General features: G+C 42.2%; 2 protein-coding genes across 2 annotated transcripts; both read left to right on the top strand.

Annotated features, from left to right (window-relative positions):
* Positions 1 to 313: 313 nt before the first annotated feature.
* On the top strand, positions 314 to 27,538 carry LOC310855747 (uncharacterized protein; the record flags this gene model as incomplete). Its single annotated transcript, XM_083760869.1, has 6 exons — positions 314 to 848; positions 3,043 to 3,111; positions 4,335 to 4,436; positions 24,240 to 24,338; positions 25,244 to 25,528; positions 25,767 to 27,538. Exons 1-6 carry the CDS (start codon positions 578 to 580, stop codon positions 27,536 to 27,538), a joined length of 2,598 nt encoding a protein of 865 aa, XP_083616995.1. The 5' UTR covers positions 314 to 577.
* Positions 8,817 to 19,674, top strand: LOC310861761 (E3 SUMO-protein ligase ZBED1-like). Its single transcript, XM_083769376.1, has 10 exons — positions 8,817 to 9,053; positions 11,048 to 12,749; positions 13,017 to 13,350; positions 14,461 to 14,510; positions 15,204 to 15,248; positions 15,381 to 15,476; positions 16,111 to 16,200; positions 16,987 to 17,080; positions 18,068 to 18,155; positions 18,269 to 19,674. The coding sequence occupies exons 1-10, from the start codon at positions 8,910 to 8,912 to the stop codon at positions 18,986 to 18,988; spliced, it is 3,363 nt and encodes a 1,120-aa protein (XP_083625502.1). The 5' UTR covers positions 8,817 to 8,909; the 3' UTR covers positions 18,989 to 19,674.

Here is a 27,538-nt window from a genome sequence, read left to right on the forward strand (position 1 = left end):
ATAGTTGCCTTGCGGAGCCGTCTTTTGTCCAGTGTCCACTTTATAAAGTCCATGCACTCCAGTGAATAGCATTTATCCATTTAGATAACTTTATTATTATTATTATAAGGATTTAATTACTTATTCTTACACAGAAACATAATGTGTGTCTTATAGCATCATATAGCATCATTTAAATGCTTAATTTGTAGTTTTAATGTGCAAATTAAACTTTTTTTCAATACTCTAGAGGGTACTCTTATTTTGAAGAGATCGTCCACCGGAAGTCTTAAATTAGCTCACTAGATTAGCTCACTAGACGCTGCCTTGACTGGCTGCCGTTGGCGTTGTTGACACTTAATAGTTAATACCATTAATCAAAATACGAAGAAAACAAACGTGTCGTTTCAAAACAGTGTTGTTTAGCAGCAGGAGGACGTTTGTTAGCAGCTGAAACGGAAGCTAAAGGTAGCGGTGGAGACGTGGAGTACGTCAAGTCTCTTTGGCTTAGTTCTAACTTCTAATCGACTTCGTTCCACACGATCACGGCCGGGCTTGTAAACAGCACTGACTATTCCGTTAATGTGTTGTACTCACAATGGTGTATTGTTGCTCAGTTATAGGGTGCTATAACCTTAGAGCCTATAACAACCGGCGGTCGCCAGCCTCGCCTCGGGTGATACGGAATGAGGTAGACCAAGGAGTTAGATTTTTCCGCTTCCCAACATGGAAGCGGCATCACGGACCTCAGATGGAGGAGTTGACAAAGAGACGTCGATTGGCTTGGCTCTCAGCTGTACGGCGCAAAGACTTGACGTTCCACGACATACCCCAGCAGAGACGTGTTTGTTCACGGCATTTTCACAAAGGTAAATGACCAAAAACATGAAACTGCCATGTTGTCTTCCAACCTTGTTGGCTGGATCATTGTCTTCTTAACTGTTAGGTCTCAGTGCTCTCTTCCACTGGTTCTCCCCAAGGCTGTTGTCTCTCCTCACTACTGTATATTCTGTCTGTTCTTGATGAATTGAACATGGTGGACCCTCTTGTAAACAAGTGTAATGCTTAATTGGTCATCCACTCACAGTTAACAGTCTTTGTATTGAGTTTGTGCTTGAAATGTACTGTAATTCTGCAAACTGTTAATAAATATTTAAATCAATCAATCAATCTGTATACCAACGACTGTTGTAGCAATCACCCTAACGGGTATATTGTCAAATTTCCTGATGACTCTGTGATTGTTAGCCTTCTTGAAGACAATGAAGTGGGCCAGTTGTCAATGACTTCATATCCTGGTGTGACAACTGACAAGTCATTCTTACAGTTAAATGTGACCAGACCAAAATATATGATCATCAACTTTAGAAGGACTCCTCCCAGTCCTGCTCCTACACTCATTAATGGCACAGAAATTGAAGTTGTAGAGAGCTATAAATACTTGTGTGTCGTTCTTGACAACAAACTCTCCTTTGACAATCATGTTGCCTCTACATGAAAAGTCCAGCAGTGTCTCGTCTGTACTGATGACTCTTTTCTATAGAAGTTTTATTTAATCTGTTCTCATGTTTTGTATGGTTGCCTGGTACGGTAATCTGACTCTGGCAAAGTAAGATTTCTGGGAGAACCCAAGCCCAACTCATAGAACTGTACAAGAGGCAAATACTTAAGAGAGCCTCCTCCCTCCTGGAGGTCTCGGATCACCCACTTCGGTCTGAGTTTGAACTGTTGCCCTCAGGTCGTCTGAGGGTGCCCACTACAAAGACTAGAAAACTAGTTCCATGGTCCAATGTAACCATTTGGTTCCATTTGTACACTCAGTTACAGACCCATAAGGGTCCATTTCCATTTGGTTCCTATCATTTAGCTGGGGACCCCCTGGAACTCCCCCAAGGACCCCTAGTTTGAGAACCACTGATATAGGTATTAATGCAACTCGACTAGGGTAGCCCAGCTGTGTTGCTCCACATTAACTGAATTCAACTGTATCAGGTATGGTCGCCCATTTTCCATCTCGCCGGCCACTACTCTACCTATCTGTGCAGAGCTCAAAAGCGTGTCATAGAGGCAAATAAGGGCCACCCTTAAGTGTAGTGCTGGACAGTGGACTGGGACTACAATTCGGCCCAAAGCCACCACAACCGGCATGCAGATTCCCAGCCTTGGAATATGACTGTCATGACTCATGAACATGACTATCATGACAGTCATGCAGCAACTTCAGCCTGTTTTTCACGGCTGCTACATATACAGAGCAAACGTGTAAATAAACGTTCAGATTTCAAATATAAAGCGCTCACCAAGGTGCCACGGATGTTAGAACTTTGCTCGGTTGGCTATTAGCACCTGTGCATTCCGCGTTGTTTAATAAAAAAACATTTTTATCTGACCGAGCTTCATTTCCTGCCACCAGTTGTCTAAAAACCAGGAAGAGACTTCTGCCGTCAGCGGCTTTTTGTTGTGCCTTGTCCCGTATATCTGGGTGGTCGGTGATCGGTCTGGCCCCGCCAGGCTACATTTCTACAGGTGTGTGTGTGTGTGTGTGTGTGTGTGTGTGTGTGTGTGTGTGTGTGTGTGTGTGTGTGTGTGTGTGTGTGTGTGTGTGTGTGTGTGTGTGTGTGTGTGTGTTGCGTTGCTTAGACAGAAAGGGGCAGAGACAAAAAGACAAGGTAACCGATTGATGGACAGCAGATCTAAAAGCTCTCGCCATGTCACGCTGCAATTAGTTGTGGGATTGCAGATCAGCTATTTTGATTAAATAATAATAACAATTATTATTATTAATTATGTTATAATAATAATAACATGTTTGAATCCTGTGCCATCGAGTCGTCTAATGTTTTGACATCACATCACTACATGCTTGTCTTGCTTGAACACTATTTGATTTTGCTGTTAATGTTGCTGTTGGAATGAACCAATTTGTGAAGGTCATGTTTGCCTTTATCTGTAATGCTGCATACTGTGCTCTTTTTTTCTTTTCTTTTTTTTTAGGGAACAAAAAAAACGTACATTGAATTTATGTTTATTAACTAATTGACTATTTTGTTGTTTCCTCTTCAGGGAAACCAGCCATGGAAATGTTTGAGTCCGATCCTGACTGGGCACCTTCATTACACTTGGACGATTCCGGTGAGCCTTCCTACGTCCGAAACGGTCGAGAAGTGACAGAATTACCGTGTTGCAACTTTTGTGCTCGGACATACATACATACATACGGACACACATAGGTGCGTAAAGGAGTGTAGGCACCGCTCAAAAATGTAGGACAAAATAACCTCTGGAAAGGCATAATTTTCAAGATGGCGTCCACGATGGCTGCCGGGAGCTATGCAAACAGGCAACTAAGGGGCGTGTCCAACTAGTTTGCTATGTCTTAGTTTAGAAAACCTTATGCCCATACCTAACACCACGCCAAAAATCTAAAAGGAGTTACCAAGTGCACAATTTCTTCGATTTATTTTTAATATATTCCCAACCTCTCTTAAAACGGGTTCTCAGGGACCCCCGGAAATGCTTTGGCATTTTCCTCATCAGATTCCTCGACAAAGACTCCACCATCTTGACTAGATCTGAACTAAACATCTCACAGTCTAACTGAGACTGAGTTTGAGCTTTTAGGGAGGGGCGAAAGTGTTAAAACTGTTAAAACTAAACACAGAACAAAACAAGCCAAAATTGTAACTGATAATATGAATAAATTGACCAGCCCACCCCTACTAAGTTGTTTGCGTTGGCCCATTGTTTGAACTGCACTTATTCACGTTAAAGCCATTACTTGCATTGTTGGAATCACTCTTTTGATACATTTCCCATGTGTAATCTTTAGTTAAGCGTAATGTCTTCTACAATACCATTTATAAACTGTATATATACAGTATATATACCATTATCTTTGCACCCAACGTTCATATGTTGTTTGACTTTAATAACTGTTGACCAGGTCCGACAGACTGGACAAATATATACGGAAATGGGGAGGATACATAATGCATATTACTGTCAATCCCACTGTGGTGTGAGCGCAACGTCTGTTTTTCTTTCTTGTTTTCCGTGAAAGTGTAAATTGATATTACCCAGGTGTAATGGCATTTATTTTTATTTTTTTCCCTTTTTTATTATTAATTTGTTTTATTATTATTTTATTGTATTGTATTGTCTGTATTGTTTTATCTTTTCTGTAAAGATTTCGTGATATATTTATTATTTTATTGTCTAGTTTTGTTTCGTTTGTTGTCTTAATTGTTTGTGAAACTAAATTGAAAAAGCAATACAAATTTGAATCATAAAAGAAAATAACTGTTGACCACTGACGCAGTGGTCATTAATGTCCCTTTTCAATTCCTTCATTTCAGACCAGTGTGTGGAGTCCAGACTGCAGGTGAAGATGAACTCTCCAGACTCAGACAGGGACATATCTATTCAACAGGAGGAACCTGAAGACCACCCACACCTCAGTAAGTTTCATGTGCTTTCTCTTTCTTTCATATTTTCTGTTCTGTTGTACAGCTGTTAGAAAAACAACACAGATCTTTGATGGGCCTTTTCCTCAATTTTGAGGTGAAACATTTGCTGAAATGAACAGATCTACAAAATCTCTAGCTTGTATATCAACTATTGTATGTAAATATGCTTGTTGTAGAGGTGGGGGGGGGGGGGGGTGCGGACTAAGTACATGGCAAATATATATGGTGAAGTAGCCTATTGTATTATTATTGCAACAACCACCGCTGTTAATGAAAAATGAACACAGGACCACCAAATATATTAAACTTTCAGCGATTCTGCCAATAAGCTTATCTAATATTCTTTGAGACTCACATCCAAGTTTTTTCAGCGTCAACCAAGGAATCACGTGACATTGATGCCATTCCACTATTCGCTCATACATGACGTGTATGTGTAGGCAGAAGAATAGAAAGAATGTGCATATCTTCAATCAATTACAATTGCATATATTTTCATATTTCAGTGCATGAAACAGAATTCGACAGATTACATTCTGCACTTTTATCATCTGAAAAAAGGGGAAAGAAGCATATTCTATCAGATGAAAAACTGCCTACTGGCAGTGGCACAACTAGCTAGCCTGACAGACACTGATGTGTCTGGCGGACACGCTGGACAGCCTACATACAGACGAACCCTATTTAGACTTTACTCCAAAATCAAAGCCCACGTGTGGCCAAGTAATTAACATAGAACTTCTAAAAATTACTCAAAATATGTATTTTGTAGTATGAATTGTTTTACATTTTAGAAATCCAGTTTTCACTATTATGTTATTGTTCTGCTCCTAGGTATCCTGCACATGTTTGTGTGTAACGAGGAACCAGAGCCTCTACACATTAAAGAACAGGAGGAGATACTTCAACGACCAGAGGGGCCTGATGGGTCAATGTTGACATTTCTAGCAGTGAAAAGTGAAGTTGATAAAGACATCTCTTTGCACTTTTCTGAAGTTGAAGTTGAGCTTGAGTATGACACTGAAATCACTGACGACAATGATGATTGGGGGGAGACAGTACGTGTCCACACCAAAGAAAAACCTTTCCACTGTAAACATTGTAACAAGAATTTCACTCAGTCAAGTCACCTGACAAGCCACCAGCATAGCCATACCGGAGAAAGACCATTCCAATGTAAACAGTGTGACAAGAGTTTCACTTGGTCAGCTTCTCTGAAAAGACACCAGCATGTCCACAGCCACACTGGAGAAAAACGTTTCCTCTGTACACATTGTGACAAGAGTTTTGCTAGCTCCGAAAATCTGAGGAGACACGAGCTTGGATACACTGGATACAGACCACACCCGTGCACACTTTGTGACAAGAGATTCATTATGTCAGCTGATCTCAAGCTACACCAGCGTGTCCACACTGGAGAAAAGCCTTTCCAGTGTAAACATTGTGACAAGCGTTTCACTTGGCGTCCTTCTCTGAAAAGCCACCGGTGTATCTGCAATGGAGAAAAACCATTCGACTGTAAAACATTGTAACAAGAGTTTCAGTCAGTCTTCTGAACAGACACCAGCTTACCCACACTGGAGAAACAGCTTTCCACTGTGTGTAAACAGTGTAACTATAAAATAGGGAAATTAGCGTACTAGTTCTTTCTGGTGTATGCATTAACCAAGACTGCATCTGTCAGGATGCAAAGAGTGGACGAGGAGACTTTACTTCCTTTTGTAAGTCTATTGGTCCAATACTTCACAGTATCATTTACAGCAGTTCTGTAATAGAATAAGTCTAATTGGTCACTGTCATATTAACAATTAACATTCATAATAAAGGAGTAGCCAAACATCTTTACAATCAAGGGTCAATGGAAACAAGCCCAATGGAAACAAGCCATAGAATCTAGCTGAATTGTATTGAACTGTACTTCCCTGTACTTTATTGTGCTGTATTTCCCTCTCTTCTGCAAACTGCTAATAAAGTATTCAATCAATCAAACTTGATCCCCTGGATGTATTGGGGGGTCAGACCTAATAAATTAAAGGTATATGGAGGGTCTGTACTCCAAATACACAAAAAGGTCATCACACACAATGACAGCGGGACATGAAACAGCATAGAACCAAAATAATAATATATATAAATAAAAAAACAGAGTTGAAAAAGTAAGAGTAAGAGTTCATCATTTAAACCGTTTGGGGCTAGTAGGTTGTCGCAAGTGAAGATCCAATATGCCACCTCTGGGTGGCAGAGGAACCATCTCCATACCAACAAAGTGTAAGGTGACGGCAACCGTCGTTTCTGCACATAGAGCTTTTATTTCTTATAGCACAACTCAATACAAAAACTGTCAACTGTGAGTGGACGACACCATAAAGTATTACACTTGTTTACAAGAGGGTCCACCATTTTCAATTCATAACATTTAGAGATGTACAAATATATACTTATATATAGCCAAAAAACAGGAAATCATCATAGAGGAGGTAAAAGGGGAAAAAATATACAGTGAGGGGAAAAGGGCTGGGGATTCAGAATTTACAGTTTTGAATTGCAGCCGTCCATAGGTGCCCTTTGAGAGCGGTTTTGAAGGAGTCAAGGGATTTGCATGACTTAATGACATTTTGGTGGCATAGTAGCGAAATGAATTCAGTCCCTTGTTTGTGCTGAATCTGGGTTGCACATGGTTTGTTGAACTCCCTCTGGTGTTGTGGGTGTGGACTTTTAAGGAAGTATTTAGTATGTAGACATGGGTATCTTGGTGGAGTAGCGCATCTTGTGGACCAGACCCATTGCAAGATGCTGTACTTTGTCGTCAAACCTAAGCCATTCCAGCCTGTCAAAATGGGCAGGGGTGAGGTGGGTTCGGGGAGTGAGGCCAAGTAGTAAGCTGACCAGTTTGTATAAGGCTCCAGACATCCCAAAACAAACTGGTCAGGCTACTGCTTGGCTACACCTACACCTGCAACAGGCTACACATATGCTCACATTGCTAGGGTGGGATGGCTCCGAGGTAGTACATGCAATGGGCTGCATGGTCACTACACACCAGAAAGACAAAGGCCCATCCCATGTACCTGTCAAACTACTTAAAAATGTCCACAGTCACACCAGAGGGAGCTCCACAAATCACGTTCAACCCAGATTTGGCTCAACTTGTTCTACTCCTAATATGCCGCAAAAATGTGGAATGCCCTACCAACAGTAAAACAAAAGTGAATCCCTACTCACTCGAAATGAGCAAGTTTACAGGTATCTTCTACTCGAAGTAACCCCCCCCCCCAAAAAAAAGAAGATATATGTATATATATATATATATATAGGCCTATATATATATATATATATATATATATAGCATATATATATATATATATATATAGCATATATATATATATATATCCTGTAGGTGCATTTTTCAATGTTTACATGATTATTGTTATTTTTGCATAGGATTGTATATTTGTCATTAAATGTACAATGAGTACAAAGGAACCCAATGGAAACAATTATTTCCATGGCTTGAGCCATAGTGCTTTCTTGGGTCTTGTAAGTTGTATTGAACTGTACTCTCCTATCCTGCCTTTGCAAACTTATATTCAATCAACAATGGACAGTACCCGAGACCAACAGTGGGAGGCAGCAATACGCCAACTGGTCATAAGATATAACACAACACACGCATACTTTACACAAAGAAAACAAAAACAAACATGACGTTTCAAAACAGTAGGCCTACGTGGCTAGTCTGGCTACCATACTGTATTGTTTTGCAGCGGTTTGTTTGTTAGCCACTAAAGGAGATAGACAATAACACATTCGTTTCGTTTGCATACATACACAGTGGAATGTATGCCAGCCCAGTATGGTACATTATACTTTTTTCCCCCTTTCTCTCGTCTAAAACATTGTTTCCTGCTTATGAGTGTGTGTGTGTGTGTGTGTGTGTGTGCGCGCGCGCGCGCGCGCGTGTGTGTGTGTGTGCGCGTGTGTCTCTATGGTGTGCGTGTGTGTGTGTGTTTCAATCCGGACAAGGAAAGACGGCAGCCGTGTCAGTCTTTCTCTCTCGTCCGGGTTGAAACCAGAGTGTGTGCGAAACGATCCACTACACACTATCGCCAAATACAGTCAGTCAGACAGTATCACAGTAAGGCAGAAGGCTGGGAATGGGATGTAAAGTTGTGCATGATGTGATAATATGTTAAGGCTGACCCCCAAAAAACCGAACATTCGTAGTTGAAATAATACAAAAAACGACTATTCTAATTCCTATTAAAAATAAAATAAAAGCGTCCCCTTTTGGTCCGCAGCCGGCTCCTTTTGGTCCGCGGGCCATGCTTGCGCCTCGCATACGTTTTTCCTCAACGTCTCCGAGTACTCCGTCCCCTCCTCTCGTCGTGTGTTAACAACACGAACACAGTACATACACACAACACAACAACAATAGTCAAGTCAAAACGTGCAGCTGCTGCAGTCATGTCCACGCAGAAAAAGAAGTCAAAGGTCTGGTTACATTTTAAAATATGCAAAGATGAGCCGGATAAAGCGGAGTGCCAAATTTGCGAGAAGAAACTGGCATATCACAAGTCTACGACGAGCTTGAAGAATCACTTGCAACACGTGAGTAGCATTTAAAGTACGTGGGTGAAACACAGTTAGCCTTAGCCGGGTCCGGCGCAGCTAAATGATAGTTAGGAGTGGACCAAATGGACCCTTATGGGTATGTAACTGTACAAATTGACTCTTAGCCCCTTTCGGACCAATTCAGAAAAGGTAACCGAGGGTTCCGAAAGGGGCTAATGGACTCTCAGAGTTAAAATAACTTTGATTTTACAATACACATTGTGGTTCCAGTCAGAGATAGAAATAGGGGACCGTAGCCTAATTCAGTTCAAACTGGGGGCCCTTGAAATGGTTAAAAAAAATCACTGCTAGAACCGTGAAAATCTTCTCTTATGGTGTTCCTTGGCATATATTTTCAAATGAGTGTCAATTTGGGGGTCCTTGACATGAAAAGGTTTGGGAACCACTGGCGAGTCTCTCACTAACGCCCTGACGAGAATGCCTTTGTTCACACGGGTGAAAATTCCACTGCTGTGCGAGCGGTCCAACTTTTTATCGAAAATAAACAAGACTACTCTGCTAATCACCGAAACAAAGCCTCTTTTGTGTTGGTGAAAGTATATTCTGCAGGCTGGGAACTGTGGGAAGCGTCTCAGGTCCTCAGCTTCTCTAAAATGCACTATTTTAGTCATTAAAGGAAATGGAATCCAACCGGATCGGCAATGTTTGGGCTAGGATCGGTGCAGGCACAACCCGGAAATGCCGTAGTAGAAGAAGTTACCCTACATTACTTTATTAAAATGGCACAAAGTGCATTTCAGAGAAGCTGGGGACCTGAGACGCTTCCCAGCCTGGAGAATAGACTTTTTCCTAGGTGTAGTAGGCTTTGTTTCGTTGAGTAGCTTTGATTGATTGAATGATTGGATACTTTATTGGCAGAAATGTGATCAGTGATCAAATGTGATCACGTGCACGCGCATGCATGTGCACATAGCCACTCTGACTCAGCTCGTGCTAGTTATATGATGGAAAACCAGCTATTCTAATGTAATTATATTTCTTATTATTTAGTTGCATTGTACATTTTTCCTTTTAGTTTTATATAAAATCCCTTTGCATAATACTCACCCACATTATTTTGCTTTCAAAACAGTGGTTTTAGAACCAACAACGGTCAGGGATAACCATGTGAGTTTCAGGTTTTGAACTGATCAGTAGTATTTAGTAAATGAACAGTAGGCTAAATGGAAAGAAAAAAGTCACACCCGTGTGAACTGAGTGGTGCAACTCCCCTCCCCCTTCAAGTGATACTAAGTGAGAAGTGAGAACATCAGGTAATGTTATGCAAACTTTGCAAAGCATAACAAAGGAGCCTGCCAGCTAGGTAGACGGCGCCACCGCTTACTTTGTTTTAGGTGTTGAGCGAGCCGTCAACGCGCATTGTCGTGCATGTGGGGGGCGTGCGTGCAGCTTCAGAACTACCGGGCCGACGCCACGGGCAGCAGTACCACTTAGCTGCCTCACGGCTGCAGCAACCTGGTTTTGTTTATTTCAGTGAAATTCTAATCTAAACCCTCACACGACAGTGGTTGAGTGGTTCCCAAACTTTTTCATGTCAAGGACCCCCAAATTGACACTAATTAGGCTACCCCGCGGACCCCCATTTGAAAAGATATGCCAGGGACCCCCATAAGAGAAGGCTCTAGCAGTGATTCTCAACCCGTTTAAGTTCAAGGACCCCCCCAGTTTAAAATGCATTAGTCTACGCGGACCCCCATTTAATTGCATTTCTATCTCTGGGACCCCCAATTTATATTGTAAAATCAATGTCAATTTAACTCTGAGAGTGTACACTCAGAGTTACAGACCCGACCCATAAGGGTCCATTTAGTTACAAACTATCATTTAGCTGGAGACCCCCTGGAACTCCCTCAAGGACCCTAGGGGTCCCTGGACCCCACTCTAGGAACCATTGCTATAAGCACTGGACCAGGGCTAAAAGGCTAATGTAAGTTTACAAGCTTGGCTAATTGTTATCATTGTGCTTTTAGATGCATAATACGATGCTGGATGTTGGTCCTGCTTCATCCGCCGATTCCAGCGTGACAATGGAGTCAACAGTGAGAAGACTTACGGATCACAGGAAGGGTGTCATCACCGCTGGACTTGTCTCAATGGTTGCAGAGGACATGAGACCAATAAACATTATAGATGGGAAAGGGTTTAATCGCTTCATAAAAATACTGGAGCCAGGGTATACTTTGCCCAACAGAGAGTATGTCTCAAGAGAACTTGCTGTAAAACACGCCCTCATAAAGAAGAAAGTTCTTAGTGAAATTGATGAGTGCACTGCACTTAGTTTCACAACTGATCTATGGTCCAGTATAAACATGGAAGCATACATAACAGTGACGGCTCACATGATTAGCAGCGACTGGGAAATGAAAAGCTACGTGTTGGAGACCAAGTTAATGGAGAAGTCTCGCACAGGTCTAAGCATTGCAACAAAACTCGGAGAAGTAGCCGACGCATACGCTATACGTGCAGAGAAGAGGGCTGTGGTCGTTGGCGACAATGCTTCCAATATGGCTCTGTGCCTCGATTTTCTGAACCAAGAAGAGCGTTGGGGGACTGTCAAGGGGGTCTATTGTGCGGGGCATACACTACAGCTTTGCATTGAGTCAGCTGTAAAACACCACGAGCCAGTAACCCGTACCGTGGGAATTGGAAGGCGACTGGTGGCCGCCTTTAAAAAGAGTGTAACAAAAACTGCTGCGTTAACAGAGAAACAGAAGCTTCAGAAAGTCGTAGACCATTGTCTCATTCAAGATGTTGCAACACGCTGGAACTCGACGTATTTCATGCTAGAGCGTCTCTGTGAACAGAGGCGGACAATCTCCGCTGTGCTCTCTGATCCAAACGTCACCAAAAGACCAGACCGAGGTCTCGACCTGACAATGGAGCAGTGGGCCATCGCGGCGGACACTGTCGCCGTCCTGAAGCCCTTTGTCACTCTGACTGAACTGTTGTCGCAAGAAGAAAACGTGTCTGTATCAGCAGTAGTGCCAATGCTGTCGAATATTAAAAAACGGTGGCTTACAGTGCAAGCTGGTGACAGTACCGCCACCAAAGCTCTGAAACGTAAACTGGTGGAGGAAATTAACGGGAGGTGGGAATTCTCAGACCCGACTGAGGCTGCTATCATGGCCGCAGCTATTGACCCCCGCTTCAAGGAGTTAAAGTGGCTATCCGACAAGGAAAAGCAACTGGTGTACACAGAGGTGACTGCGTTGGCCGAGAGCCTGACACCAGTGGTCAGGGTCCGGGAGGAAGAAGTAAGTGACACCTCCAGTGACACGGCTTCGCCGCCGGCAAAGAGGGTTAAAACGGGCAGAGAGAGAGAACGCCACCTCCTCCTCTCAATGGACGACGACGACGATGATGATGGATCCGAGGGAGATCAGGACCAGGGGCAGACTGCAGGGAGTGAACTGAATGAATTCTTAAGAGACAAATCCAAAGCGTGTTTCGGACCACTGTCGTGGTGGAAAGATCATGAGCATCGTTATCCCAAATTGGCAGCTGTAGCGAAGAGGATTCTCTCCGCCCCTGCCACTTCAACCCCATCAGAGCGCATCTTCTCCAAAGCGGGATTTATTTTCAACAAAAATAGAAGTTCTCTGTTGCCAAACAACGTAGACACGTTGATCTTTTTGGCACACAACGAACAACGTCAGGTTCAAATCAACAGCAGTGAGTAGAGTCATCATTTTGTCAATCAATAGGCCTAGCTAAAGACATGTATTGTAGCCTATTAAGCCTAATTATATATATATATATTTTTTCATTAAACCTTGGCCATGAGTAAATGACGCTTTATTTCAGTTAATTTTACAGCAAGAGAAGAAAATGCAGTTTGTTTAATGTTTACACTTGACAGCGTGTGCTGTTTGGTAGCCAAACTGTTACTTTAATAGGCCTACCATTATTTAGTTTTTTTTTCCTATTGTGTGTTCCCAGGTGAACCAGTATATGAAATCCTGGAATCCAGTCCAGACTGTGCACAGTCTTACCTGGGCCTTGGTGAAATCAAGCCGTCAGGGACAAAGAGAGACCACCAAAAGAGAATCATGGAGACTGCACAGTCACTACTAGGTGAAGATGGAGAAGAAGCAACGGGTGAAACTGAGGTTTGCAAGCCTGTTTCCCAGACGCAGGATGCTCAGACACAGACGGCTGGAGATGAATGTGACTCGTGTGTTCGAAGGCGCAACATAATCCACCAGCTGCATGAAGAGAACAGGGAACTGAAGAAAGAGCTTGCCAAGAGGATCCTTGACGATGACAAAGCAAAGTAATTCACACACACACACACACACACACACACACACACACACACACACACACACACACACACACACACACACACACACTCTCATGTCAGAGTATGTGCACTTTGTGCAGTCATACTGTAGTCTGTGAGAAACTGTTCTCCCACGGCTGTCCGGTGGCTTTTGTGTTTCCAATATTTGTGCTCCATCTGTGAGCTGTTTGCGAGCTTCAAGCGATTTTAAAACGGTTTTTAGTGTTAGCACTAGCGCCGCAGATGACAACATAAATATCGTTCTCCTCTACCGCAGGCAGCAAATCATGGTAGAGTCTGTAGTACTCTTTGGCTGGTATTTTGTACGGATCAGTGGCATTAATTAAACACATTTTCTTTGTGTGAATCTGTGTCCAACTTTTCCAAATATGTCCCTTTGTTTTTGGAGCTCGCCCTTAACAGTGTTGAATGTAATACTTTCGATGTACTGTTGTGTGTAATTATATAGCGTCTGTCTGTTCATTGGTTGGTAGCGACTCAACCAGCACACACACACACCCACAATCAGTACCACCCAAGCAAAGTTTGCATGCGCCATTACCATCGACTACCACCTAAATCCACAAGGCCATCATGCTCGCTGCTCAGGCCTGTTTTTGCACGGTATTTTGAACCTTCATTTCTGACAGAAAGACCCCTAAGGAAAAGGTGGCGGTCCCGACAGAGCTACTTTTGTGTCAGAAGTTGAACTAGCTTAAAAAGAAGACAACATCCACTGCAGCTCTGTTTGCATTGTGTCACGTGATCAACCTGCATGACAGGCAATTTTCTTTTGCTACATGATGCGTTTTGTCTTATTCACAAACTTATCAGTGAGATTACATTTTATATTTTTTTGTTTATTTTTTATCGATTATTTTTTCCCACATAATATTCATGCATGCTGGCCAACTTGAACTGGAAAAAGGTTATGAATTATAATTGATTATTCAGGTGCTCTGTGAAACAACTTGCCCAGTTGACAAGTGAATAACCAAATAAGTTACTCTTAATGTCCGTTATTGTTGAAGTTGTAAGGGGCGTTCCTCTCCTTAATAAAACCTAAACTGGAATTTTAATTCTTTATTCTGTGGTTTCCAGACTGCAGGTGCAGGTGAAAAAGGAGGAACCTGAAGACCAGCCATACCTCAGTATGTTACTGTCTCCCATTTTTCTATCTTCAAGGTGTTTATTGTCACGTACGCATACAATTCAGTTGCTAGCTCAATATAGGCAGTATACGGACATTTGAGCAGGAGAACATACGTTCTCACCTCTAGACAAAGCTTACAAACTGCAGACTGCCGAGTGTCAACAGCGTGAATTAACATAGAATGAATTTGGATGCATATCAATGATCTGTTGTGCAAAGTTTAAACAACGTTCGTATGATGTCATTGAAATAGCGTAACACCCAAAATAAAATCACTTTTGAAATTACACAAATTGTATAAAAGTGGGCTCCGCTCTATGCATGGGGAAACTGGACGGCAGCCGCAACTCTGCAAAATAGACCCCATGGCAAGTCATTTGGGATCAATAGAAGTAGGAAAATGAGCCTATATGTTATTGAGCTGTCCTTTAAGGCTGCCTTGAAAAGACACCTAGTATAGGGCGCGTTCGGAAATTAGCGCACTGTGCAATGCAAGCTAATAGGAGAGTGCGCTCTGGTGCGGTATTTCCGAACGCGCCCCTATTCCCTCAGGATTATGGCATCTAGTTTGTTGTTCGTTTGGTTTGTTCATTGTTTTTGATGTAAAGCATCCTTGGGTTCATGACAGGTGCTATACAAATTAATGCTATTATTAGTATTGGTACTATTAATATTAATTTCTTCATTTCAGCCCGTTCTATTAAAAAGGAGGAACCTGAAGACCACCCACAATTCAGTAAGTTTGACGTAAAATAAACCTGAGTAAATGACCTGAGTTGTGCTTAAACATGACTGAGATATTACGGCTGGTTTAAATGTTGTGCTTAAACTAAATTGGTATTAATAATAATTTATTAAATAATTTCAGACCAGTCTGTGGCGTCCACACTGCAGGTGAAGATGAAGTCTTCAACCGGGCTAATTTCTATTAAACAGGAGGAACCTGAAGACCACCCACAGATCAGTACGTTTGAGATGTTTTGTCGTCGTAAAATAAACATTGAGTGAAACACTGAGTTGTGGTTAAACATGACTGAGATATTACGGCTGGTTTAAATGCTGTGCTTAAACTAAACATGATATGTAATGCGTTGTATGTCACAAGTCTGTATTTAGTACAGGAAATCTATGGAAAATACAGGGTCCACCTCAATCTAATTGCAAAAAACCCCAAACTCAGCTGATTTTGCATCTTCGATATATCCTGAATAACAGAAAAAAGGTTGCCTGGAATTGTCTGAGGAGACAGTGTTGAAAATGGCCTGTACAGTATGGCCACCATTGACATCCTATTATAAGGCAATATTTTCTAAATTGCTTCATGCTTTAAGTAGCATGTGACATGTCAAACTAGGTGGTTTTCATGATGCTGAATCCATTCCAAGCATTAGTTTTGCACAAAAACACTAATTGGGCTAAATTTGGCCATAGCAACCTGCCCAAATGTTATGTCAAATTACATTATTACTGGACTAGTTTAGTTTTAATTGTGTAAATGGGGGAAAACTCTACGCTCAGTCTGGATTAGCTTTGGTCATTAGTAGAGGTAGGTAAGAGCCCATTTTGAGTAATGTTTTTATTGCATTTCTCATCAACAGTACAGGAAGACCCCAGTGAGGTACAGGAAGACCCCAATGAGACATTTCAGGAAGACCCTAATGACACCGCCGTGGAATTTAATAACAAATGTAAGTATTTCCAATAACAATATTGTGTTATCGTTGGATAGGACTCTGTCCACAATTCCATGCTGTATTGGATGTGGTACCAGAGGACAGATAACAGGCAAACAATCAAAATATAGAAAGATTTACGTATTTGAAATAAATGTAAGGTACTGTAAAGTAACCACATATACTAACAATGTAATTCAGGCCAGGGGTGCCATGGATTAAAATGTTATTTACAGCTCACTGCCCTGAGCCAACAATGTTTGAGAACCAACCGCTGCTATAGATCAGTGGTTCTCAAAGTGGGGTCCGGGGACCCCCAGGGGTCCTTGAGGGAGTTCCAGGGGGTCCCCAGCTAAATGATATGTAGGAACCAAATGGACCCATATGGGACTGTAACTCAGATAGTGTACAAATGGACCCTAACGGGTCCATTTGGTTCCATTTGTACACACTCAGAGTTAAATTAACAGTGGTTTTACGATATACATTGGGGTCCCAGAGATAGAAATGCCATTAAATTGGACATCGTAGCCTAATTCTGGTCAAACCGCGGGGGCCCTTGAAATGAAAATGGTTGAAAATCACTGCTAGAGCTGTAAAAATCTTCTCTTATGGGGGTCCTTGGCATACATTTTCAAATGGGGGTCCAGGGGCTAGTGATTATCATTTTGGGGGTCCTTGACATGAACAAGTTTGGGAACCAGTGCTATAGATGACTATATAGATGACCATAGAGATGACATGACAGTATAGATGTTTATGTATAGGATATGTATAACTCTTTTGTACTTTTATTTTTAGGGACCCCACCCTGTAACAAGCGCTTCATAGAGATGAGGAGGGACCATCGGGAGCTGTTCACTGGACAGAAGTACAGTTCCTGTGCAGCTTGGACGTAAGGAAAAAATAACCCTTTTGTGATATGTTACTAGAGTTCTCATCGGGCCTGAAAATTAAAGCCCGACCCTACCCTGCCATAACTGGGTCGGCACGAAGCTTAGATCTCCACATATGGAGCTGACCTGTTCTGACATTCCAAATGTTGATCTGACCTCATCAAACCCTGTACACTCAATACACTGCACCCGCTGCCACCCTTAGATCTCCATATATGGAGCTGACGTGTTCTGACATTCCATGTTGATCTGACCCCCCATGCCAAAGCGGTAGCACTTGCCCAGCAGTCTGCCGCTATGAGCTATGAGCTTGTAGATCTGCTATTTTTCAATAGCTAAAGCATAACGTAATGCACCAAAATGGGTTCCCGCACAAAATGGTTCCCTTGAAAAGTTTCATAAGGATCATCTTAACGGTACAATCCAACACCTGCACAAAGTGCACATGTTCGGATGTGTACTAGCCTTCGCATATGCCCATATATATATTGTTCTTTGGTTTCCGTCCATAATTGTTCTTGTGTATTTGTGTGCAAAGATTATTGTACCCGGTTATTATGTTGTATATATTGTATAGGCTTCTGGAGGTATTTTTCATGTATTTATTATTTGTACAATGTAGCGTTGAAAGTGTAATTTATGTATTCTGCCGCTTGGCCAGTTCCCACTTGAAAAAGAGATGCAGTCTCAATGTGTTTTACTGGTTAAATAAAGGTTAAATAAAAATACGTTGGTTAGACATACCAACAGTCCTACAGTCATTAGTCCAACAGCGTCACTCCCGTCCCGACATGCACTGCAGGTTAAAACTAACCCGTGCTCAGCGTGCTGTTAAAACGACCCTGTGGCGGGTTAATCACCAGTTGCGTCCGGTTTTGGGTTGGGTGTAGGACTAATAATGCCTGTCGGACTGTCGAAACAACACCATGCACCCTTAAATTATGTATTTTCTCTGTTTAATACTGTATAATGTATTCTGTTATTAGGGTTATTCTGGAGAAAATGGGCCTGGAGAAAGTGGTGAACGCCAAGCAGGCAAAAAAGAAATGGGAAAACTTGAAGCAGAAATGGAAAGTATGTAGTTATACTATTTGTTTTTAATCATGACATTTAACCCATTTAAACCTGAGGCCATCTAAATCCTTTACATACTTTCTAACTGACATAATTGTTTTCCACTGCCTTAGGATTGCAAGTATCCAAAGCCGGGCGATGTCGTGGGCGGGAGGTTGGCACCTGCCACCTGGCCTTATTTCGACCTCATGGACGAGGCTTTGGGAGAGATCCAGTGCATCAGCCCACCTATCCTGCTTTCCTCTGTCGCTGAGGACACATCACAGCCAGACACACCAGGGCCTAGCACAGCCGGAGGGTCTAGCGCCACAGTCGTAGGGTCTGTAACAGCCGGAGGGTCTAGCGCCACAGTCGTAGGGTCTGTAACAGCCGGAGGGTCTAGCGCCACAGTCGTAGGGTCTGTAACAGCCGGAGGGTCTAGCGCCACAGCCGTAGGGTCTGGCACCTCAGCTGGAGGGTCTGTAACAGCCGTAGGGTTTCTCACATACGTAGGGTCTGTCACCTCAGTCGGAGGCTCTAGCACCTCAGCCGGAGGGTCTGGCACCTCAGCCGTAGGCTCTAGCACCTCAGCCGGAGGGTCTGGCACCTCAGCCGTAGGCTCTAGCACCTCAGCCGGAGGGTCTGGCACCTCAGCCGGAGGGTCTGGCACACCAGGGCCCAGTGCGGCGGTAGCTGTTCAGCAGCAGAGGAAGAGAGGCAGAGATGACGATCTCCTAGAGCTGCTCAAAGAGGATATGAGGCTGCAGAGAGAAGCGGAGAAGCGGAGAGCTCAAGAAAGCGAGGAGAGGATGGACATGCTTTTCTCTCTACTGGAGAGAGTGGTTAACAAATAATGGGAATTTACGTTTAAATGTGGAGAGAGAACAGCCTTATCCTTATCCTGGCGTGGCCAGACTAATATCACTGTGTATAACTGTATTGGTCTGGAACGTTGGTGTGGAGGATTTATTTCCAAGGGGCAATTACAACAGATTCCAATATCACGGCAAAAAAGTCTCATTCAATTGTGGGCTCTCTCACCCACAACTCTGGAGTGAGCGAAATGTAATTCAAACTGAAGAGTGCCAGACCAATCTCCCCAGGGATTTTTCTTCCTGTGGCAAATTCGTCTGGTTTCCAGGCTGGTACATCCTCTCTGCAATGCTCTTTTTAGGGCAGATTCACACTATGGTCCCGGGTGCGCACTCGGGATCACTTGACAGATGTTGTGGTAGTGTGAATGCTGTGTGCCGTTCCCCGGAGCAGATCACCCAACCATTCCTGGGACCGCTTGGGGAGGTAGTCTCGGGACCGATTGAAGTTTATTCGGCTACGGATCGCTGAAATGTGAAAGCATACATACTAAAGAAGGAAGTGGACTATAATCATATATAATTAATATTTTTTATAGTGACACACGGCCCATTTGCAGCCTGTCTGGTTGGTCATGATTGTGTGGGGCAACACACAGTAATGTATGTAGGGTAACCACTGGCTATTTTTGGTTAAAATGTTATTTCTATAAAATGTCTACTCTGTTCATAAGAAAAAGAAAGCTATGTTCAATTCATTTGTTTAACTTTTTATTACCTTGTCAAGAACAATAAATACGTCATGTATTTACAAAGTTGAATTGGACTATTTACAATGATTTACAAAATGTGTAAAGGTCCTGGACATGTTTTTAAAGCCCCTGTCTTTTGTTGTTAGACCTTCTCAACCGGGAACAGTGAAACGGATGGGGTGCAACACGGTGCGTGTCCTCTGGGTAGCAAGTAGGACATCTGGGGTGGTCTCCAGAGAGTGTTTTCCTCTGTCCACTTGATTGTTATTGATTGAAAACTGTTTTGGAGAATGTATACAGTTCAATGAAAGTACAGGAGGGTTTTTTTCCTCGTTTTTTTTTATTAGAAATAAAATGTAAAAATATTAAACATACAATATGCAAAAAAAAAATGTGTTGGGGTTTTAGGTTTATATATACATGTTTAAGTTACTATTCATTGTGATTCATGAACTGCTATTCGTGATTTCGTGCGTTGTAACATAATGCTGTTGTACCATGGGTAGGCTACAGCTGTAGTTTCAGAGAGGCTGCTTGCCTTGCAGGGATGAGATTCTCAGCGATATTTCCTTAGCCTGTGTCTTACTGACCCCTTCTGGTGAAAAAGCAAGCATGTTTGGACTTTACAGTTGCAATTTCAATAGAAGCGTTAGTCTATTTTTGAAGGCTTATTGCAGTGCTCTATTGGTGTTAATTTTGCACGGAAAACGCGGCCAAAGACAAGTTGATATGTCCAAATTCAGAATAACATCACAGACATGGGCTGCGTTCTATTCCTAGCAATAGATATGGACACTTTGGACAGTAGTCTGAAATTTCTTTATTAGGAACAATCCCTTGAGATGAACCATCTCGTTTTCAAGGGGGTCCGCAATTCACAAAGTACACTACTTAGACACTTTTTTACAAACAATTCAACCAGACAAGACAAAACAATACAATTCCTAGATAAACAAGAAACGAACAACAACAGCAAAACAAAAACTGCAACAAAACAACATTTCACATAACATGGACATAACACATGGATCATTGCATCATGGATCTGCTACAGCGATAATTAGTGAAAACATGAACAGGTATAGTCACAAGATGAGAGGACAGCACAGTTTTAAACAAATGAAAATATGTTATTGAACGAATATGGACAGGTAGATTGTTCCAGTCACAAGGAGCTTAGTTTGAACATAAATGATTCTTTGCCAACTGATGTGGGTATATTAAAGTAAATCTGTGAGCAATGTCTAAGTTGATGTGTAGAACTAAGTGTATGGTATCATAAGCTGTTTCAAATACTGTGGATAATTGAAATGAATACATTTAAATACAGTAGGCTACCCGAGATCAACAGTAGGGGGCAGCAAAACGCCACCTGGCGTCTACACAAACTGGTCAAAGTTACCCACAATGCACCTGTGAAAACAACATGGTGGAGTTTGTTGACTGACTGCTGTTTACTAACGCTAACTTTTACAAAGATGCACAGAAGATCGGGACGAAAATGTGTAGTTCATGGCTGCTCCAACAGTAGCAGCAAAATTCAGCTTTGGAGAGAGAGCGAATGTGAAATCCACACACCTCTAGTTCATGACGAGTGTCCATGCCTCAGGCCATACGCTTTACACAGATTCCCTGGGCGTGCAGAGGACAGAGATGTTCGCCAGAAGTGGATCCAAAATATCAGCATAATAAAATACTTTGTTCCCACAAAGAATAGCCAGGTAGGTTTGGGAAACGCTTGGCTATAGTTTCTCATAATGTTAGCATATGTAGCAGCTGAGCTAGCCCATTGGCCAGAAGGTCCGGCTGGGCCGCTGTTGCAACGGGGCGGTTACGAATCGATTGACCCAGTCCGGTCGGATCAGTGACAGCAGTGGTACGCGGGGTCCACGGTGGACCCCTGGCTGGAAAGGGTGTGTTCCGAACTTAAGACCCACGGAGTTTGTGTTCACTGTCCGTGCGCCACTGTTGCGTAACTGTTTGGTTACTTTATGAACAGTTTGCATGACAAAAAAATACAGTGCAACAAGATACAATTATACACAATAGTAACATCTGAAACATCAAATAAACGAGTATGTACGGGGGATGGTTATCTGTGTGGGTAGACTTGGCTCCAGTTGATCAGCTATTTCCATTATCCCCCTGGTGTGTGTGTGTGTGTGTGTGTGTGTGTGTGTGTGAGAGAGAGAGAGAGAGAGAGGGGGGGTGTGGGGGGTTGACATCAAAAAATATTTTAAAGTTGAAAGTAAAAGTAGGTCCTCTCAAATTCTGGGTTTCCCTGGCTAAGTGGCTCTCTGGAGTGAGTGTGGGAAAAGTTGCCAACCCCTGCTTTAGTGGACAATATGTATTGTGTGTTGACTAGTTATATGTGGTACCAGTATTTATTATTCATCTTAAGGTGTGTGGAGTACACTTCCCGGATGGCAGGCCAACGAAAGAACACCCATATCCAGTCCTGCAACTAGGAAATGAAGTTCATGTACGTTAAACTATTTTCCCCTTAAAATTGACTGTTTGATGTGATTGTTTTTGGTAATCGCTAGTGTAAAATATAATAAAAAATAAGCACAGCGTCTTTTTCTTTTCACAGGGGAGAATGCAGTCTGGTAGAGCCCCCCCAAGGCCTAACAAACAAACTGATCCTACACCATCATTGTTAGATTATGACCTGGATAAAGATTCAAGGTTTTACATGGGCATAGGTATTGAACGTTTTTGCATGTCTTCATATTTTTTCTCCCAACTCCAAAGAATACCAAATTCGCAGTCCATGACCAGCTGTTACATGTTTTAAGGTTGTATAAATGTTGGAACTACACTTATATACACTGCATGCTTTGTCTGTTTTACATTAAACCATTTATTTTCTACAACTTGTGAACTCATCAAAGTCTGTAGACTAGACTCACTAGAGTCTGTATTTTAATAGATTTTTCAATGTGCAATCAAGGTACATACAGTATGTTGGGGAGAATTGAGCTTCAACCATTGTGCCTTCCTCACATTTTATAAATATTGTTATACTTGACACCACTAGGTCTCCGGTTATTAATGTTCTTTTTTAATTTCAGACGAGTTTGGTGAGTCCAGACTGCAGGTGGAGATGAACTCTCCAGACTCAGCCAGGGACATTTCTATTAAACAGGAGAAACCTAAAGACCACTCACACCTCAGTAAGTTTCATGTGCTCTGTCTTATTTCTTTCCTTTTCTGTTCTGTAGAACTGACGATATGTTTTTCATACTACAGACGAGAGGTCTGTAGATATTCCTCTAAATCTGGGTAGTGCAAGACGAGCGTAATTCATTGCATAATCAGCCAAATGCTGTTTTTCTAAAATGGCGACATATGCAGGCTCACTTGATTTCCCAATCGCTGCATTTTTCTGCATAAAGTTTATAAAGTCATCGCCTCACTCATTTGTTCACATTCACAAAACAAAACAAACCATGGTGGTGGTGCCGTGAAAAGACGGTGCTCGTTTGTGTGTGTGTGTGTGTGTGTGTGTGTGTGTTAGTTACACACTCCTCCCTTGCACTGTAATGTAGCCTACATTAATCTGCCAAAATTCAAGAAGTGTTCATATTTTGCATTTTAAAGTGTATCCTACTTGATGCGACGTGACGTCCATTGATTGTAGCATACACCTTGCAAACTGAGTTTGAAACGTTGCCACGTTCAAAAACGTATCCAGCAAACCAACTCCAAAGTTGTATTTGATTGCGGACCCCCATCTGAAAAATATTTTATGTGAGCATGCAGATCGGTTATTTTCAAATAATGATTACAATTACAATTTACAATTGAATCCAGAGTGAGTTTACATTAAGCAAGTACAAAAAACATGGTAATACATCAAAACATGAAAAAGTCGTCATGAATCCTACGTAAGCTAAGCTTTAATGATAATAATGTGTATGATTGAAGTGATTTTTATGATATTTACACATTTATGCTGGGAACCTCCTGGAACCCCCTCAAGGACTGCTGGTTGTCCCCGGACCACACTTTGAGAATCAATACCATAGGGCAGGGGTGCCCACACTTTTTTGACATGAGAGCTACTTTCAAATGACCAGCTCAACAAGATCTACTGACCAAAATAATTATTATCCCTTTGCTGGAAATAGTTACATAAGACACACTTGGAACAGGAAATAGAGAGGAGAAATGGAATTGGTAGGTTTTCTTGTACAGTATATAATTTTGTATACTGACGTTTGTGTGCAACACTCTTGAAAACAATGTATTGCATTATGGGTTTGAGCTGACAGGCCCTTTTTGATGTCAATCAAGTCACCTTAATTCAAGTGATAGATTATATATTTTATGTGATTTCATGTGATCTACCTGCACAGCCTTTGTGATCTACTGGTAGATCACAATCTACCTTTTGGACACCCCTACCATAGGTTATAGGTTAATCTAAACGCTGCATATTTTTCATTTTTGCCCGCATTTTTCTGGAGGGTCAAAAAATAGCAATAATGATACCAAATGACCATGTTTTAAGTCCTTTTTCAATTCGTTCATTTCAGACCAGTGTGTGGAGTCCAGACTGCAGGTGAAGATGAACTCTCCAGACTCAGCCAGGGACGTTTCTATTAAACAGGAACCTGAAGACCACCCACAACTCGGTACGTTTCACGTGTCCTTTTCTTCTGTCATGTTCCTTCTGTTAACTGTTGTGGAACTGTCACATTTTCACTGTACAACAAAAAATATCTTGGCAATAAATAGTAATAATGCTGACAAATCATAACCAAAATCACATCTGTTTTGCGCAAAATGCAATACTAAAAAAACACTTGTACACTGTAGTACATTCTATCATAAGTGGGAGAATAGAGGGTATGCACATGCAAATTGTGAATAGCAGATAGTGGCAAAGTGAGTGGTAAAGTGAGTTTAACTCTGTTTAATGTCGCTTAATGCAATCAGATAGGACTTTTCTGTTTGGATGTATGGGCTGTCAAGGCCAGAAAGTAGTTTTTTGACACTCAGTAGGCATTCCCGCATAACTTCCGGGTATGAGGATGATGTCACGCGTATACCCTCTATACTTCCTTGATCAGCGTGCAGAAACTTGTCGCTGATTGATAAAACGGTTTGTAAGATTCTTCCCGTACACACACACACAGACTCACAGTCCTATTTCTAGACCTACAGTCCTACCTTGAATGCGTGGCAGGTCTCCCTACTTATATAAGCTAAGCCCCTCCCACTGGACCATACCAAACCTGAATTGATTCCACAATCGAACCAGTTAATTTCACAATGTCCAGAGACATTACACTTCACATACACATTGAAAGTGCCACATATTACTCAATCAATTATCCACAAAATGATATAAACATAATAATCAGAGTGTAATTATTAAATTAAACCCATCGCAACTCCCAGCAACCAAAATGATAAATGCGATACAAGAGACTAGAAAGTATTTTTGTGATACCGCATTTTGTACGTTGAACATGAAGGATGGAAATGTATATTTACACTTGGGGAATCCAGTGTTGACTATCATTTCTGCTCCTAGACATTCTGCAGGTGGTTGTGTGTAAAGAGGAGGTTCCCACTGAACAGGAGAGGAGCCCCAGTCTGCCCCAGGAGGAACCAGATCCTCTACACATTAAAAAGGAACATGAGGAGCTACTTCAAAGACCAGAGGAGCCTGATGGGTCAATGCTGACATTACTAGCAGTGAAAAATGAAGAAGACAATGATGAAGACATCACTGCACACTGCTCTGAAGTTGAAGTTAAACTTGAATCTGACAATGAAGTCACTGAAGACAGTGATGATTGGGAGGAGACCTTTGGAGGTCAGTCAGTGTTAAACACAGGGACAGAACTTACATGTGTGAGGAAAAAACTAGGAGTTGCAATAAAAGGAGGTAGATGCATATTGTACTGTAATGCTCCTAGTTGGAGCCGTTTGATGGTGGAAGCTCTCAAGTTGTATCTGTACTCAACTGTTCTAACCTGCCTCTCTCCCCTTCTTTCTCTCCCCTATTATCTCTACCCCCCCCCCCCCCCCCCCTTCCCCTCTCTCTCTTTCAGAAGTCCAGTCCCAGTCTTCCAAGACTCGGTTCTTCTCCTGTTCCGAGTGTTCATACTCCTTCACATCTCAGGTCTTCCTCCATAGACACATCAGGAGGAGCCACAATGACCTCTACTTCCAAATGCAGAGGAATGGACAGATCACCTCAGCAGTCTTTCAGAAAATCACCAGCCAGGAACAAGGAGACACTGATCAACCGAGATCTGACAGTCATCAACAGTCTACCAAGACTTTAACTCAACCAGGTGGAGAAAAACCTCTCTGCTGTAAATATTGTGACAAGAGTTTCGGTGAGTCAAGTTCCCTGAAGACACACCAGCGTATCCACACTGGAGAAAGACCTTTCCATTGTAACAATTGTAACAAGAGGTTCAGTCAGTTGGGTAATCTGAAGACACACCAACGTGTCCACACTGGAGAAAAACCTTTCCACTGTAAACATTGTGATAAGAGTTTCAAGCAGTCAGCTCAGCTGAAGATACACCAGTATGTCCACACTGGAGTAAAGCCTTTCCACTGTAAACATTGTGACAAGAGGTTCAGTCAGTTTTTTCACCTGAAGAAACACCAGCGTGTCCACACTGGAGAAAACCTTACTGATAAGAGTTTCAGTAGTTCAGATTCCCTGAAATCACACCAGCGTGTCCACACCAGTGAAAAGCCTTACCAGTGTAAACATTGCAACAAGGTTTTCAGTAAGTCAAGTCACCTGAAAACCCACCTGCGTGGCCACACGGGAGAAAAACCTTTCCAGTGTAAACATTGTAACAAGCGTTTCAGTGAGGCAGGTACCCTGAAGATGCACCAGTATGTCCACACTGGGGAAAAACCTTTCCACTGTAAACATTGTGACAAGAAATTCAGTAAGTCATCTCAACTGAAGAAACACCAGCCTGTCCACACTGGGGAAAGACCTTTCCACTGTATACAGTGTGACAAGAGTTTCAGTCAGTCAAGTCAGATGAGGGCTCACCAGCGTATCCACACTGGGGAAAAACCTTTCCACTGTAAACGTTGTGACAAGAGTTTTAGTCAGTCCGATTCCTTCAAGAAACACCAGCTTGTCCACACTGGAGAAAAACCTTTCCACTGTCAACATTGTAACAAGAGTTTTGTTAGGTCAAATTACCTGAAAATCCACCAGCTTGTCCACACTGGAGAAAAACCTTTCCAGTGTAAATATTGTGGAAAGAGGTTCAATAGCTCAGGTTACCTGAAAACACACCAGCTTGTCCACACGGGAGAAAAACCTTTCCACTGTGAACTTTGCGACAACAGTTTCATTAGGTCATCTGACCTGAAGAGACACCAGTATGTCCACACTGGAGTAAAACCTTTCCACTGTGAACATTGCGACAAGAATTTCATTCTGTCTACCTACCTGAAGAAACACCAGCGTGTCCACACTGGAGAAAAACCTTTCCAGTGTAAAGATTGTGATAAGAGTTTCAGTGAGGCAGGTACCCTGAAGAGACACCAGCATATCCACACTGGAGAAAAACCTTTCCACTGTAAACATTGTGATAAGACTTTCAGTTTGTTAGGTAATATGAAATCCCACCAGCGTATCCACACTGGGGAAAAACCTTTCCAGTGTAAACATTGTAACAGGAGTTTCCGTGAGTCAGGTTCCCTGAAGAAACACCAGTGTGTCCCTTCTGTCACCCCTATACGGCCTGTACAGACTGACACGCAGTTAACTCCTCCTTTAATAATCACACCTTATGTAGTCTTTACTTGTTTTAATGTACTTCAATATAATAAACAATGA

This window comes from Protomyctophum parallelum, assembly GCF_964188405.1.
Source record: "Protomyctophum parallelum genome assembly, chromosome: 1".
NCBI classification, from domain to species: domain Eukaryota; kingdom Metazoa; phylum Chordata; class Actinopteri; order Myctophiformes; family Myctophidae; genus Protomyctophum; species Protomyctophum parallelum.